The sequence below is a fragment of the Lucilia cuprina genome, chromosome 3, assembly GCF_022045245.1.
Source record: "Lucilia cuprina isolate Lc7/37 chromosome 3, ASM2204524v1, whole genome shotgun sequence".
Lineage (NCBI taxonomy): Eukaryota > Metazoa > Arthropoda > Insecta > Diptera > Calliphoridae > Lucilia > Lucilia cuprina.
Window position 1 is genome coordinate 45,698,567 of NC_060951.1, and position 15,809 is coordinate 45,714,375.

The following is a 15,809-nucleotide window of genomic DNA, read 5'->3' on the forward strand; positions in this document are numbered from 1 at the left end:
TATATATCAAGCAGTGAAAGAATTATGTAAAAATCATGACTGAGTCCAAAGTTATAGGCATTTTAATTTAAAAAATTAAAAAAAGGCGATTTTTTGCCATTTTTTGGGGAAAAAAGTATCTTTTTCTTTTTAAGTTATCTAAAAAGTTTCTAAGAAGATGTATATAGAATTTATACTTTTTGAAAAGCTGACTTTACATAAAATACGATAAATGAAACAAAACCTAAAAATTTTTGATACCGAGGGGACCAGGTCCATCCAAAAAAACCCTATTTTTTTATAGAAAATTCAATTTTGAGCAAAAATTCTCAAATCGCATAGTCGATATCAAATTATAGTGACCTGTTTTATATGACCCAATATGTTCTTAATCATTTTGTAACGGGTTTCGATAACCTCGCCCCTGGTATGGATATAATAGGCAAAAAACCAAAAAATCCCATTTTTGGGATTTTTTAAAACTTTTTTGGGAATTCCGGGATTTCTAATAAGAAAATTCGAAATTTTTATTTAATTTTGGATTTTGAGTAAAAAAATCTACCTAACTGTAAAATTTCATCATCAAAAAATATTCATAAATAAAATTTTTATTGCAATTTGAAAAATTTGTATCTTCGCAAAAACTGAATAAAAAACATTTTTTAATTTTTTTTTAAAAAAGTATTCCGCGAATTTTTTAATTTTCAAAAATTATATACAGTTTTGAAAAATAGACAAAATTACCTTTCCATTGATATATAACATGCCTACCTAATGTTTTTTAAGTGACAAATTAATTAGGGAAAACTCAACATCTTTTAGAGAATTTACCTAGTACTATTATTTTCATCCATACATTTGTTAGGCATGTTTTACTACCTAAATTTTTATGAATTTTTACAGCCACTTTTTACGATTAATCTTTTATTCTTTATCCCTAAAAAAAATTAACAAGTATTTATTTTATATAAAAATAGTCTTTATTTATTTTTTTTTATAAATTAATATATTTTGTAAAATAATCGGTATCACAGTAGTCCATATCTAAAAGATAAAGTAAATCTTTAAATTCATGAATATTTTCAAATGCTAACGTTTTGTAGCAAATCCAACGTTTCCTTATAGTAGATAAAACAGGATCAGAAGATAGAATCAGATTATTAAAAATATCTTCATTTTGAGACTGCCTAGAACACTTCCTTGAGCTAAAATGATGAATATGCTTAAAGTCTCTATTCCTCGATTCTTGGGGTTCTTCTGTAAGCTCTCCTAAAGGCAGAATATTATGTTCTATGATGACCTTTCCATGACATAATATCTTGTGAACTGTAGGTGTCATTTCTTTCCAGGGATATAATTCCAAAAGTAATTTAGAAACTTTTGTAGAATACTCTCCAAATTTTGTTGCGTTCACTTTATGCTTGCTATTTATCGCCATTAGAATAATATTGACCTTTTGCAGTAAATCCATACTAATTCCGGTTATTTCGGAAGTAGTTTCAAAATGTTTAAAAAAACGTCTAGCGGTATTACCATCGTTTGTGCTTCCATATCCTGTGAGTGGTTTATCAATATTTAATCCCATCCGCTTTTTAAATTCCTCTTGAATTCTTCGTTTCTCACTGGCTCTCATTTCCATTAACTCCTTATTGTTATTTGCACTTTTGTTTGCATTTTCCGGTATGCTTCTGTACTTTAAATCATATGCTAAATGTAGAAAATGTTCCAGAAATCGTATGCGAGCATGTAGGGGGATATTCCAAATTGTAATGTTTCCTCATTTATTGATCTTTGCTTGGAAATATTCGAAAATTCTGATTTTTTATCACCACATATGTAGCAGTACCAAGTAGATGATGTTCCTGTAATGGCATTTCCCAACTTTCCCATCAATCATTGTAAGTTTTAAATCATAGGACATGTTAAACGAATAATTTTCTATTTCGATTGTTATAGGTTCCAAGTTTTTAATTTCTGCTTCAATACGATTTATCAAATCTTGCGTTGTTGTTTTGGATTCCTTTATATACTCAAAGCTTATTGGCCTACAAAAAGCTTTGGATCCTGGAGTCGAATTCTTCCAAATATCATCGAAACTGGTTGATGGAGAATCGCTGTCAGCATACTTTCGAATTCTTAATGGAACTAGCGATGCCATAAATACACTTTTATACTCGGAAGATGATTCACTTGTGTTGATTTGTTTATATTCCGAGAGTGCTGATAATCCATCACATCCCCACTTGCAAATGAGTTGAAGATCACAAGAATTTATTTTTTTAGTTGGTCTGAAGAAAAGTCAGAAGCAATCCTTAAAGCAGTATTTTCGAGTAGAGCGCCGAGTCCAATAACAGCCTTCCGATCAGTTATTTCAATAGGAGGTGGTATAATGCTTTTCTTCTTTTCATTTATTTTGTCATATGATGGTAAAACATCCACTCCTTTTTCAGATAGCGCCTTTCTTAACGTTATGTAGTTATCACGACTTAATCCCAGCTGCAACATAAGCGCAATAGCTTCTTCCTCAGTGAACGTTGTATCAGATGATGGTGTGGGTATACTCTTTACAATTCTTTTCAGTCGTCTTGGTGATGCGGTTGGAAGAATATTTGCAATTTTTATGGCATCCAAAGGCTGTTTTTCTTTTCTTAACATTGCTTTAAAAGTGTCCGAAACTTCTTCGTTAGATAAGGTTTCTAGTGAAGTTGATAGCCTTTTCCTCTTAGATTTTGAGCTCAAATCCTCATACTGCTTACAGGGAGCACCAACAGTTGATACGCAAATAGCAACTTCTACACATTCATCCAGCCAATCAGAAAATTTCGATCGAAATTTAGCAATGGAATACCGAACACTCTTCAGTTTTATATCAACTGATTTTATAAAATTTTCAATTTTACATATATCAGTTTTATCCACTTTATTTTTATGTGCAGTTTCAATATATTTCAATAAGAAGTTCACTTTATCTTGAAAAGGAGCTGAAGAGTGTTCAAATAAAATGGAGCACAAATCATTTTTTTTAGTACGATCGCCATGGTTAGAAAATTACAAATAATTACAAACAGATATAAACCTGTCTTATATATTAATTACAGGTACTTAAATTAAATTATTTTTTAAAGGGTTATGATATTCTACCTAATATGTCTAACGTATCCTTATGTAATGAATTTTTCCTCAATAGGTCACTTTAATAAGCTACCTTTTAAAGTGACCTATTGGGGTAAAAATCATTACAGTTTAAAAAATAATACCTGAAAATTTTTTAATATATGTAACAAATTTAAGAGTTAACGTTATGGATGAAAATAATAGTGCTAGGTAAATTTTCTAAAAGATGTTGAGTTTTCCCTAATTAATTTGTCACTTAAAAAACATTAGGTAGGCATGTTATATATCAATGGAAAGGTAATTTTGTCTATTTTTCAAAACTGTATATAATTTTTGAAAATTAAAAAATTCGCGGAATACTTTTTTTAAAAAAATTAAAAAATGTTTTTTTTCAGTTTTTGCGAAGATACAAATTTTTCAAATTGCAATAAAAATTTTATTTATGAATATTTTTTGATGAAATTTTACAGTTAGGTAGATTTTTTTACTCAAAATCTAAAATTAAATAAAAAGTTCGAATTTTCTTATTAGAAATCCCGGAATTCCCAAAAAAGTTTTAAAAAATCCCAAAAATGGGATTTTTTGGTTTTTTGCCTATTATATCCATACCAGGGGCGGGGTTATCGAAACCCGTTACAAAATGATTAAGAACATATTGGGTCATATAAAACAGGTCACTATAATTTGATATCGACTATGCGATTTGAGAATTTTTGCTCAAAATTGAATTTTCTATAAAAAAATAGGGTTTTTTGGATGAACCTGGTCCCCTCGGTATCAAAAATTTTTAGGTTTTGTTTCATTTATCGTATTTTATGTAAAGTCAGCTTTTCAAAAAGTATAAATTCTATATACATCTTCTTAGAAACTTTTTAGATAACTTAAAAAGAAAAAGATACTTTTTCCCCAAAAAATGGCAAAAAATCGCCTTTTTTTAATTTTTTAAATTAAAATGCCTATAACTTTGGACTCAGTCATGATTTTTACATAATTCTTTCACTGCTTGATATATAAACTTGTTGTTAAGCGAATAAAAAAAGAAATGGCGAAAATCGGGAATATTTGGACCCGCTATTATCAAAAAACTAAAGTAAGAACGGTAAAAATTTTAAAATTTTAATTTTCAAATGCGAATATCTCCTAAACTATAAGAGATAATTTACTGCTATGACGACATTATTTATAGTGCTCGATGAGGAGATTCTATATACGAAATTTTTTTTAAATCGGAACTCAAATGAAGAAATAGGATCGTTTTAAAAATTTAACATAGCCGAGGTGTCCTAATTTGAGGACCCCCCGCCGGGCCCCTGGTTGGCCTATAAGGTCCAAATTCAAAACCTAAACTCGACAACACCTCCTCTTTGTGCATACCAAATTTCATTAAAATCGGATTAACCGTTTAGAAGTTACCGAATTATTTCCCTCTTTTTTTTTTCCTATACCACTGTGCATAGGTCGAAATTTTAAATCTAGTGATCAAAGTATATTTTTCTAAAGCCTTTATTTTTTAAAGCTAAAAGAATATACTTTCAGATGGCATACAACATTTTATAAATAATAATTGTCAAATAACGTCTCAAAAAGGGACATAAATGGAGTTTACCCGAAACTCAGAACATAATATCTCAAATGGTGGAGAAAATATAAGTTCAGATTAATCCTTTAAAACAGTGGTGATCAAACACATACTTCCATAGATTACATAGTTTTATTCATAGCAGAAATATAGAAGGTAGTGTCAATCTCTCATTATTTTTTTTTAATTCTCTATCTGACATGCTTAAGGATTTTGAAGTTTTCGTTAAATTAGTGATACCATATACATTTTAATTTTTCCCATTTTATATTGAAATTTCTATATATGCTTTGAAGTTTATGTAAAAAATTTATAAAAATAATTTCAATTCAGTTAGAAAATATTATAAAAATTGTTCTTTTGAATAAAATCACATTTATATTAAATCTTTGAAAACTAATTTATAAAATTAATTAGAGAATAAATATGAGCTGCATTTTCCCGAACTGCGAAAATACAAAATACTTTTGCAAAATTCGAATATAAGATTTTTTAAAGTCCCTATATTACCGGGTAAACGCCAACAGTGGCTTGAAAGATGCAAAATCAACGAAGAAAATTTGCCAAAAGAGCCTATGGTTTGTTCAGATCATTTCTTTAAAAGTGACTATACAATCAATTCAAAACGTGCAAGATTGGATAGAGGTGCTATCCCAATAACTACTAAGTATATTATATAAGCCAAATACCAACTTTCTGAACCATTTGGAATACTTAAATTCCATTTTGTTTAAGATATAATGAAAATTCACTGTCGAGTAATCCAAATTATATATCAAATTTGTTAATTTTATCTAAAATTGATTTAGATAAGAAAATTGTTAAACGATTTTATCTAGGCCGAACATTTTTCCGAATTAGGTTTTTAAACCGTCATTTAAAAGAAAACAAAAATTCACACATCAATAAAAAAAATGAAAAAAAAATCCCACTTAATAAACTTGAAATGTGTTTTATTTATAAGTTTGTAGAGGAAATCAGCAATTTAATTAACTTCCTTTAATATAACATAAATTTTATTTAGATAAATTAACTACACATTTTTTGTAAAATATTTCTTGAAATCCATTATTATTTTTAACATGTGGCAACTCTGTATATAAAGTTTAAAATAAGGAAAACGTCAAAAAACCTTATTTAAATTTAATTTTTTTGATTGAGACTACCTTCTATATTTCTGCTATGGTTTTATTTATGTTGGTAGAGCAGAAGAGCACAAAATTCAATTCAAAATAAAAGTATACTAATAAAACGACTACAAACTATAAAGTATATACTAATTGTCAAATATTTATTATGGATTTTGACAGCCAGCGTCTACATATAAAAAAACTATCAACTGCTCTCTCATGTTCTCCTACATTAATTCGGCTTTCTGAAAATTTTGTTGTTGTATTTCTCTGTGTATTTTAAAAACGTCGCGTACAGACCTTTCTTCGAGAAGTGCTGATCAGCAACTGATTGAGCAAACCTACTGATATTGCTCATTATAAAAAGAAGAAGAATTAAACCTATAGTATATGTGCATAAATTTAGCGTCAGCAGAATTTTCTTACCTTATCACACGTGTTATGAAATGGCAAAAAAGAGCTCCACTGCTTTAGAAGCGTCTAACTTGTCTCAGGGTTTCGACTTTTTTTTACCATTTTATCTGATAATTTTGAAGATAATTCCAATACTCTATAACTTTATTAACTGTTGGTTAGAACTTTTAGTTTATGCTTTTTCAAGACAGATTTACTACCGGTTAAACGATAATCGGATGTTGAGATTGTGGCCCTGAAAGTATCAAATAAGACTCGGGAGTATTGGGGTATTTTTGAACATTAAATAGTATCAAAAAAGCACTATCATATCAATTTTGCCATTCCTGCCTCAGATTGAAGATGCCATTCGATGTAGAAAACTTTGAAAACTAAAAATTAATCGGTAGACTTCCTGTCTAGTAAGCTTTCTGATAAGATAGACCAACAAATAGACTTAACAAAAAATTGCAGTTATGTGTGTGTTATGAATGTTATGAATGAAATTGAAATGAAAACGAAATTTTAGCCAAATATTCTAATGTTCTAGAAATCTTTGTTATTTTTTACGCCCAAAGACACTTTGTTTAACTACTACTTACTTATTTATCAATAACGAAGAAAATTTGTTTATTTATTTCATTGAATACTTTTTTAACATGTTATCTTCAAAGGAAGTATTCGATAAATAGACAAAGGTAAGTAAGTATTATTAAAAAAAATTATAATAAACAATTAAAAAATAAACAAACAAATCAAAACATTGATTTATATTTAGTCGCAAGACACCATGCAAAAACCTCTTCAGCAAATTAAAAAGTATTCCATTAAAACTTATCAAACCAACAATCAAAGGTGGATATTTTGTTATTGGTTTATAAAATCTAATCTAAAGGTAAGAAGTTCTTATGCATTTTAAATGAACTTAGAATTTGTTAGTAATTCATCATCATCATCAAAAATTTCCATATAAATATAAATATTTCGAAAGAGTTAACATTAGTAAAGTTTTCTTTAAACTAGCAGCAGTAAATATGAAGTATTCCTTAATTTTCTTATTGTGTGGTCTCTGTTTGGTGGCCGTAAGTGTAAGTATAAATTTAAATATTAATATTTAAATAAACTCATAAAATGTTTTTTCCTTTCAGGCCAACATTGAAGTAGCCTCTTCGAGCGAAGAAGATTTTGATTTTGACTACGAATTTATTGCCAATGATATTGCCGAAGATATATCAACTGAAATTGATCCTCAAGTTATTCCCTGGAAAGGCATTTACTTTATCATACACAAAGCTTTAACCACTATTAAGGGTGTTAAATGTACCGTCAATGAAGTTGTTAGCATTAAAACTGCTGCCCAACAATTCCTCGATGAAATTGAATTGTGTGGCGATGATGTTAATGCCAAAGCTCAACAATTAATTGAAACTTGCAAAAATATCGTTGTTACTGCCAATAATATCATCAATGTTAATGTAAATGCTTGCGGTGCTACCCCGCCTTCTATCACCACTTTTGATGCCGAAAACGAAGATATTATGGAGCCTGCTGCTCAGAAAACCAAAATTAGCTGTTTCTTTAAGTTGTTGGGTAAAACTTTGAAATTGAAAAATCAAATTAGACATGCTATTCGTTTGATTAGACAGATTCCTAAGGTTCCTGGTACCGCTAACGAATGTGTCAATACTGCCGCCCAAAACTTAGGAAATGTTTTCAATCAATTTCCCTCTAAGGTGAAATATTGTTCTAAGTTATTTCATTAAATTGTAATGGGATTTGGATTACAGATCATTGAAGTGTGGAAGGACAGACATAGTTGAATAAAGAATTTTGCAATCAAAATTTAAGTTACCTTTTTGTTATTTTGAAATTCTAATTTTATTAAGTTTACATATATTTTTTAAAAATGAAAATCCTTTAGTTAAAACTGACTGTCAGATGGTAATTTCCAAAAGCAATAGTCCCTAAGCTAGGCCACAGATATAAGTTCACTAAACCTTTTATGAACACGATTTTTAGGTTTATAGGTACTTTTGTTGGGTTCTTTAGATCATGCCAAATTTTAACAAGACTGAAATACTCCCAATTCGGATATATCAAAACCAGTCTGATGAAGAGAACTAGTTACTGCTAGTTTTCAAACTCGAAATGCTAAAGGCATAATCAGGATTCCGAAAACTTTATAACGAAATATCTTTTTTAGCCCCGTTAACTCCACCTCTGGTTATCGTTTAACCGAAAGTTATTCTGCCGATTAAAATAATTTTTTGTATGAAAACTGTCAATTTAACCTTAAAATAAAGAATAACTAGACATTGTGTTATTGGGGGTTAGAATAATAAATCGTAAAAGACAAGATCGTTGGACGAACAAGATAGAACCGAATTGGAAAGGATCCTATTTAATATGGTATTGTCAAGGAGAACAGCGAGAAGGGAAGATTCATCTCCAGAAACCAAAGTTACAACGGTCAACATGAACATTACTGAATAGATTTCAAACTAGCAGAGTATTTAATACATCTTCAGATCGGAATGATTTCAAAACGACAGCAAACAATCGCAAAACTTCAAGTCATCATGTTTTAAAGGATTACACTATTAGGAAACCTATGATCGAAACCTATGTAAGGAAAAACTTAGAATTTATAACTAAAAGCATAAAATTGAAACTGAAGCGTTAGATCAGAGAGATCTTGCTCGACATACTGAACTTAACCATTTCATACTCAGATAACATCTATCGTAATAATTCGTTAAGGGCGGGTTTTTGAGTTGGCAATCAAATGCCAATTAATAATCAGATTAGTTAATCTAAAAACTTCGCAGTGTTGCCATCCAAAACAACAGAAAACTTTTCTGTTTGTTGCATCAGATGTTTACACTTTTGCATTTCTTGCTCAAGTTTAAACCACCTCTATTGGGCGCTTAAACTAGCAAACAAAATTAACTAAGTGATTACTTAAAAAAAAAACTTTCGAGGATTAATTTTAATTTAATCCCTAATCATTCACCTAAAGAATGGCCCTAAATCTTTACAATACTAGGAACTACCGAATGTTAGTTTTCGAAGTTATAGATACAGTTATTTATAGTCTATTAATCCATATCAATTAATCATACCAAACAGAAGTATTGTTGTTGTTGTTGCTGGGGTTGACAGCCCTTGGCCAGATTATTCGAGTCATTTCGGTATGTAGAACTGCTGTCGGGGAAACGATAGCGCTAGCCGACAGCACTTAGGGTATGGATAAAGAAACCTTGTGTTTACATATAAAACGGTTGGTCGATCAGTGGTTAATTATGCTGCTCCAGTGTGGTCACCTTCGCTTAGTAATACCCAGTAGAGAAACATTCAAAACTGACAAAATGCCGCCCTAAGGACTGTAAAGGGCAGCCCACAAATCACCTCGGAACAACACATGTACGAGGAAACGAAAGTCCTTCCAGGCAAGGAACATAATGTCATGTTGACCAAACAGTTTCTCCTGGGATGTATCGGAGGAGTCATTCCAATGTTAACATCACACAGTTGGATACTCCCCCGAGGCATGTCAGGAAGGATCTTTGTATATACGAGGAAAACACTTGCAGATATGTGCAGGATCCACTGGATATGTCCTCGTATTCGGCCGATTTAAACGACACCCATAGCAGACATAGAAGAAAACCTGCGGCGGAAAACAAGAGTAGTTTACGTATAGACCGTGCTGTCCCCAATGAATGTCTTGCATGTAGTCAGGGCCCTCATGACACCCACCACATATTCAACTGCTCAGCCAAGCCTACTTCACGCATGTAAACTCGAACACACGATCACTATTAAGACATTCTCGATCATGAAATAAGAACAAATTCTCCCGGTCATTCCCTTATATACATATTTCTTCTTTATAAATAGGAGAGGGAACAAACTCCCAGGGAATTTATTGTTCAGAATATACCTGTTTATTTTTTGTATGAAATAAACAAAAAATCTATGATCACATTATTTCTCGCTAATGATCGATTTGTTAATGAAAATGTATTAATGTATGTGTTACATGTTCTCTCTTTTTAAAACCTAAGTACTATGAAATATTGCATAGTTTAAGGCGCGCAAAATCTTTCTCAAAATTGATTTGCAATTTAAAATTTATTATTTTTTGCTTAATGTATTTTATAAACACGTAATTTTTGTCTGTCGAGACACCTACACAAAAAGATTGCAACACAAGATTACGTTTGCTAAACAGCTGGCAGTTTGAATCTTATCAAAGACCAAAAAACATATGTGGTTTTATTAAAAAGTAAATAAAATCTTGGCCAAATATCTAAGAAAAATTTTGTATAAATATCAAGAACCAAAAATAGTTCAGCATTAGAAAAGTGTTTTTAAACTGCAATAGCAAACATGCAATTCTTCTACAAAATTCTTTTAGTGGCAAGCATTTGTTTTGTGGCAACAAGTGTAAGTTAAAAAAAAAAAACTTTAAAAAATACAAATAAATTGTTTTCTAACATATCCTTTAAATCCTTTTAGGCCAACATTATTCAATCATCTCCTTTGGACAATTTGGATTACAAGTTTGTAGGCAATGACATCGCCGAGGGAATTGTTGAAACTGAACCCTATCTTATCTCTTGGTCTACTCTCAACATTGTTATACGTAAAGCTCTATCCATTATTTTGGGTGTCAAATGTACCGTTCGAGAAGTTTTGGAAATTAAAGCAGCCGCTTTGAAATTTATCGATGATATTGAGCGATGTGGAAATAATGTTTCGGAAAGTGTTCAACCTTTAGTAGATGCTTGCAAAAATATCATTGTAATATGTAATGATATTCTTCATGTTAATGAAAATATTTGTGGTAATTCCTTAAATCCCGAAGAAACGGATAATTCTACAACTCCCAGAAAATGTTTTAAGAAATTGTATAAGAGGACTGTGGAATTAAAGGATCAAGTTAAGGAAGCTATTACATTGATTAGGAATATTACAAATACTGGTAAATGTGTAACAGAAGCTGTTAGGGAGTTGGAAAGTGTATTTATTAAATTTCCGATTAAAATTGAATTCTGTTCGAAATTGATTCATTAAATAAATTAAAATATTCGTAAATAAAATACAATGCTGAACATAAGTTTGCAGGAGAGCAAAAAAAAATTATTTCGCAATTTCTTAAAGATGTTAAAATTTTTTCTTCTACAATATATTTTTATGATTGCATTTTCATTGAAATATAAACTTTTTATTTGATTTCATATCAGTGTTTAAATAACTAGACTACAAGTAGCTGTAGTAATGAAAAATAACTACTTTTGTAGTTAAAATTTTTCAAAAACTAGCAGCAAATCATTTACTATAACTACTGCTACCTTTAGATTTTGGTAGCAGTAGTTAAAGATGTAGCAAAAAATAAAAATTTTAATAACAGTAGTAGAGTCATTGGTATTTAAATATTTTAATGTAGCAATTGAATACTTCAAATAGTAGCACTAAATATTTTCTTCAAGTAGCAATATATGTTATTATATTTTTCAACAATTAAAAATTTGGTAGCATTGCTACTTTATTTTGGTAGCAGTTCTAGGTAGCAATGCTAATTAAATTTTTGGTAGCTTAAAATTTTGGTAGCATAAAAATAATTTTTTTATTAAAATACGAAAAAAAAATACGTCATTCAGAAGAAAGGCACAAGCTGCGGGATTAAATTGAGGACTTCGATTTGTGGGCCTTCTAACGACATATTTACGTATTATAAAGTTGCGATATTAATTTCTCATTATGTTCACTACTAAAAGGATTCATGTATATTTATCAAGGATTATGTATCAAATTTTGTATGAAAATTTTCTTCATAAGATTTTTATAAGTTCTAATGAATACAAATTCTTCGACTGAAAATCTTATAAAAAGCCTTCGAAAGATGACCATCTACAAGCCTTTTTAAGTAAGCATGTATAATTAAAACGATTTTTCAATGCGACTTGATGTACATGTGTCTATAGAATAATGCCTTTAGTAAGGCCCCTATACTGAACATTTTTCCCGTTGGGATATGTGTGTTTGTTAGTTTATTTTTTGTTTTCGAAGTTTTTTTACTTTTTCTATTGCTACTTAAATTTTTATTCTATTGCTATCTCAATTATTTGGTAGCAATAGAACGAACAACTAGTAGCAAAGATTTCTATTGCTACTTTTCAAAAGTAGCAATAAAATTATTTATATTTTTAAGCTACTACCCCAATTGTAGTTTATGTTTTATTTAGAACTATTTCTACTTCTACTAATTTATTACTATTGCTATATTTGAGATTTACTTATTTATAAGTAGCAATAGTTTTAAAAACGTATGATTATAAAGCAAAACAAATGCCACTGCTACAACTTCAGACAATTGTTTAGAGCAGTAGTTAAAGCAATAATATAATTCTTGACAGCTTATCTTATTTTTGTGCAAATTAATAAAATAATAGAAACCAAATTGTTGAAAAAGCAGGTCCAAAATCAATGTTATCCCTTTCACTTTTCACTAAACCGCTTTTTTATGGATATGACTATGATCATTTTTGATAAAAAATGGGAAAAATGTTTTCGAAGGATATCGCAAGATATACTTTTTAGCATGCGGTGACATCAAATTCAAAAAAAAAACAAATTATTTTTCTTTGGAAATAACCATTAACTGTAGCTATGTACTCAAAATTTGGTTCAAAATCGAGAAAAATTAAAAAAATCTAGGGACACCGGTATCCCGTACACGTGAAAGAGTTATATTGTTAAACACAGCAATAAAATTAATGAAATTAGTAACTTAATGAGCGATATCTCGAAAACTATTAAACCGATTTTAAATATTTAAGCGGATTTGTATCAGCATGTCCAAATTAGTAAAAACACTTGAGTAGCAACAGAAAATTATCCAAAATAATAGAGTTTGAAGTAATTTTTGAATAACATAGAAAGTTTTGCATTCAGATTTTTTCTTTTGTTTTAAGCTAGAGGAATTTTAAAATTGCCAAAAAAATATATATTTGTTCTTTTAAATTTTTATCACTGATGCAGGAAAATTTTCCGGATATTTTGCCATCAAAATCTTATTTTTATGAAAATGACAGATAGAGACTATTGAATATAGTCCCTCGAAATGTAAAAACTAATTCATTACAGCACATTTTATCTAAAATGTCCTGTAAAGAAATAGGACTCATAAATTTCGGTATATTATTATTTCTAGCAATAAATAAGTATCCAAGATACTTGGTACGTCATAATTTTTTTTTAACAAAAACAAATCAATAATAAAAAATTACGACATACTACGATACAACCGTACAACACCGATTGTGAATTGGACAATTATGTTTGGAAGAACGACGTCGATTTGGATTCTCGACAGACTCACTTCATTTCTTAATTTAAAAATTTTTGTAATCCGAAAACAATAGAAAGGATTTAAAGGTCAATAACCTCACAAAAGGGAAAAGAGGATAGGATACAAGCCTATGATGTTTGCTGACTGTCAAAGATGGAAAAAACATATTGGACACATATAGAAGTATGAAGGAGTACTGGTGTTGTAGATGTAGATATATAAAAATATAAAAACTTTTTTAAACTGTGACCAATTGTCCATTATCATCATAATAAGATGTACGCTTCGGAACGAACTGAGTCATACTCGGCCAAAGCTTTATCAATCGAAAGTTTTTTTTTTCAGGAAAGAACTATCTGCCACAGTCGAACTGTTGCAATGAAATGAAATTTTGGTTTCAGTTATCTGTTTTCTATTACCTCGGATTGTAGATGTCTCTTGATCTACAAAACACTCAATATTCTTTAGGTTAAATAAATATATATTTTTCTTTCAACGCTTGCCGAAAATCCGATTTATTACCTAAATTTAATCGGTAGACTTCCTGTCTAGTAAACTGGTTGATAAGATAAGTAAACTTATCAAAAATAATTCCAGTTATGTGTGTAAAACTGTTATGAATGAAATTGAAATCAAAACGAAATATCAGCGAAATATTTCAGGGTTCGAAATATCTTTCTTAAGGAGTCAGAGATATAACAAATAACTGATTAATAAAATCAATTTTAAAATATATAACACCAATTTGGAAAAAAGCATGTAAAAATAGATTCCATTTATAGCAATGTCTTTATAAAAGGACTTCAAAATTTAAAGGACTTTTAATTTCAAACTAATATTTTAAATATTTATATGTGTTGTATAATGTTAATATTGGTATCAAGATGGGAATCTTTACATTCTATGTATTTTATTTGTTTGACTCACTTGGACAAAAAATTAAAAAAGAAATTAAATTTAAAAAGGTCTCATTTCCGAAACAAAAATTTCTAATTGCTTTTTTTGTGCAAAAATTTCTTTAAGCCAGGGAGTTTATTATTCAGAATATGTCTGTATATAAATGGAATTCCATCTTTTGAAATCGTATGTCCATTAAACCTTGGAGTCCTTTTACATAAAAGCTGATTATAAAAAAACTGGGTACACAGAATAATGTTTTTATTCATATCCAGCGTTTGGGGGGGAAAATTTTTTTCTTATATTCTTTTGTTTTCTTTTTCCTGACTTTTATATTTTGTATTAAAAATTTCTGTTTTGGGGGGCGCCTGATTAAATGTGTCTATGTGTTAAAATTATGTAAATCAAATTAGTTGTATTCTAAAATACTACAATTTCACTTCTAAAATACTACAAAATAACTTCCAAAAGAAGAAGATAAAAATGACTTCAGATGTACTGAATTTTGAATCAAATAAAAAGGACAAGGTAGTGTTTAAATCATTACTTCTTCAGGTCTTTTTCAGTACTTTCATGGATTCATGAATTCTATTTCTTTTTCGCTTCTGGTTTTGTTTGGTATAGACAAACTTTATACGATTTTTTCAACTAACACAATTACCTGACAACTTTTATCACTTAAAACAAGTATGATATGGGGTTCTATAGTTGAAACGAAATGACGACTTTTCGACATTTTGCATTTTATGAAAAGTCGATTTTTCGGCTTTTTTCATTTAATTAAAAGTCGATTTTTAGACTTTTCGACTATAAGTATTTTATAAATAGTCGACTTTTTTACTTTTTTCGAGTTTTTGACTTTTTTTAACTTTTCGACTATTTTTGACTTGTTTTTACAATTTTAGAGTTTTCGACTTTTTCCCACTTTTTCCGACTTTTTTCGACTTTTTCCGACTTTTTTAGACTTTTCCATTTTTTCGACTTTTTTCCGACTATTTTTTGACTTTTTTGAGATTTTTCGACTATTTTAGAGTTTTTGACTTTTTCCACCTTTTTAAAATTTTCGACTATTTTTGACTAGTTTCTACAATTTTCGAGTTTTCGACTTTTTTCGACTATTTATTTTTTCAACTTTTCTAATTTTTTCGACTCTTTCCAACTTTTCGACTTTTATTAACAAAGTCGACTTTTTAATTAAGCATATAAAAATAATAATATAATATTTTTCTATGCTAAAATTAATTGCAATAACAGTGCTAATAAATGAATTGCGGATATTCAAGTCACTTTCCGAAAGGGGGATTTGTGTGCTAGGGCTAGGGTCAAATGAAGTCCGATCATTACGAAATTTGGTAAGGTC

General features: G+C 29.4%; 2 protein-coding genes across 2 annotated transcripts; both read left to right on the forward strand.

Annotated features, from left to right (window-relative positions):
* Nucleotides 1-7,205: 7,205 nt before the first annotated feature.
* Nucleotides 7,206-8,031, forward strand: LOC111677745. The gene is made up of 2 exons (XM_023438932.2): nt 7,206-7,283; nt 7,344-8,031. Exons 1-2 carry the CDS (start codon nt 7,230-7,232, stop codon nt 7,956-7,958), a joined length of 669 nt encoding a protein of 222 aa, XP_023294700.2. The 5' UTR covers nt 7,206-7,229; the 3' UTR covers nt 7,959-8,031.
* A 2,541-nt stretch (nt 8,032-10,572) lies between these two features.
* LOC111677738 lies at nt 10,573-11,311 on the forward strand. Its single transcript, XM_023438927.2, has 2 exons — nt 10,573-10,644; nt 10,717-11,311. Exons 1-2 carry the CDS (start codon nt 10,588-10,590, stop codon nt 11,272-11,274), a joined length of 615 nt encoding a protein of 204 aa, XP_023294695.2. The 5' UTR covers nt 10,573-10,587; the 3' UTR covers nt 11,275-11,311.
* Nucleotides 11,312-15,809: the final 4,498 nt, after the last annotated feature.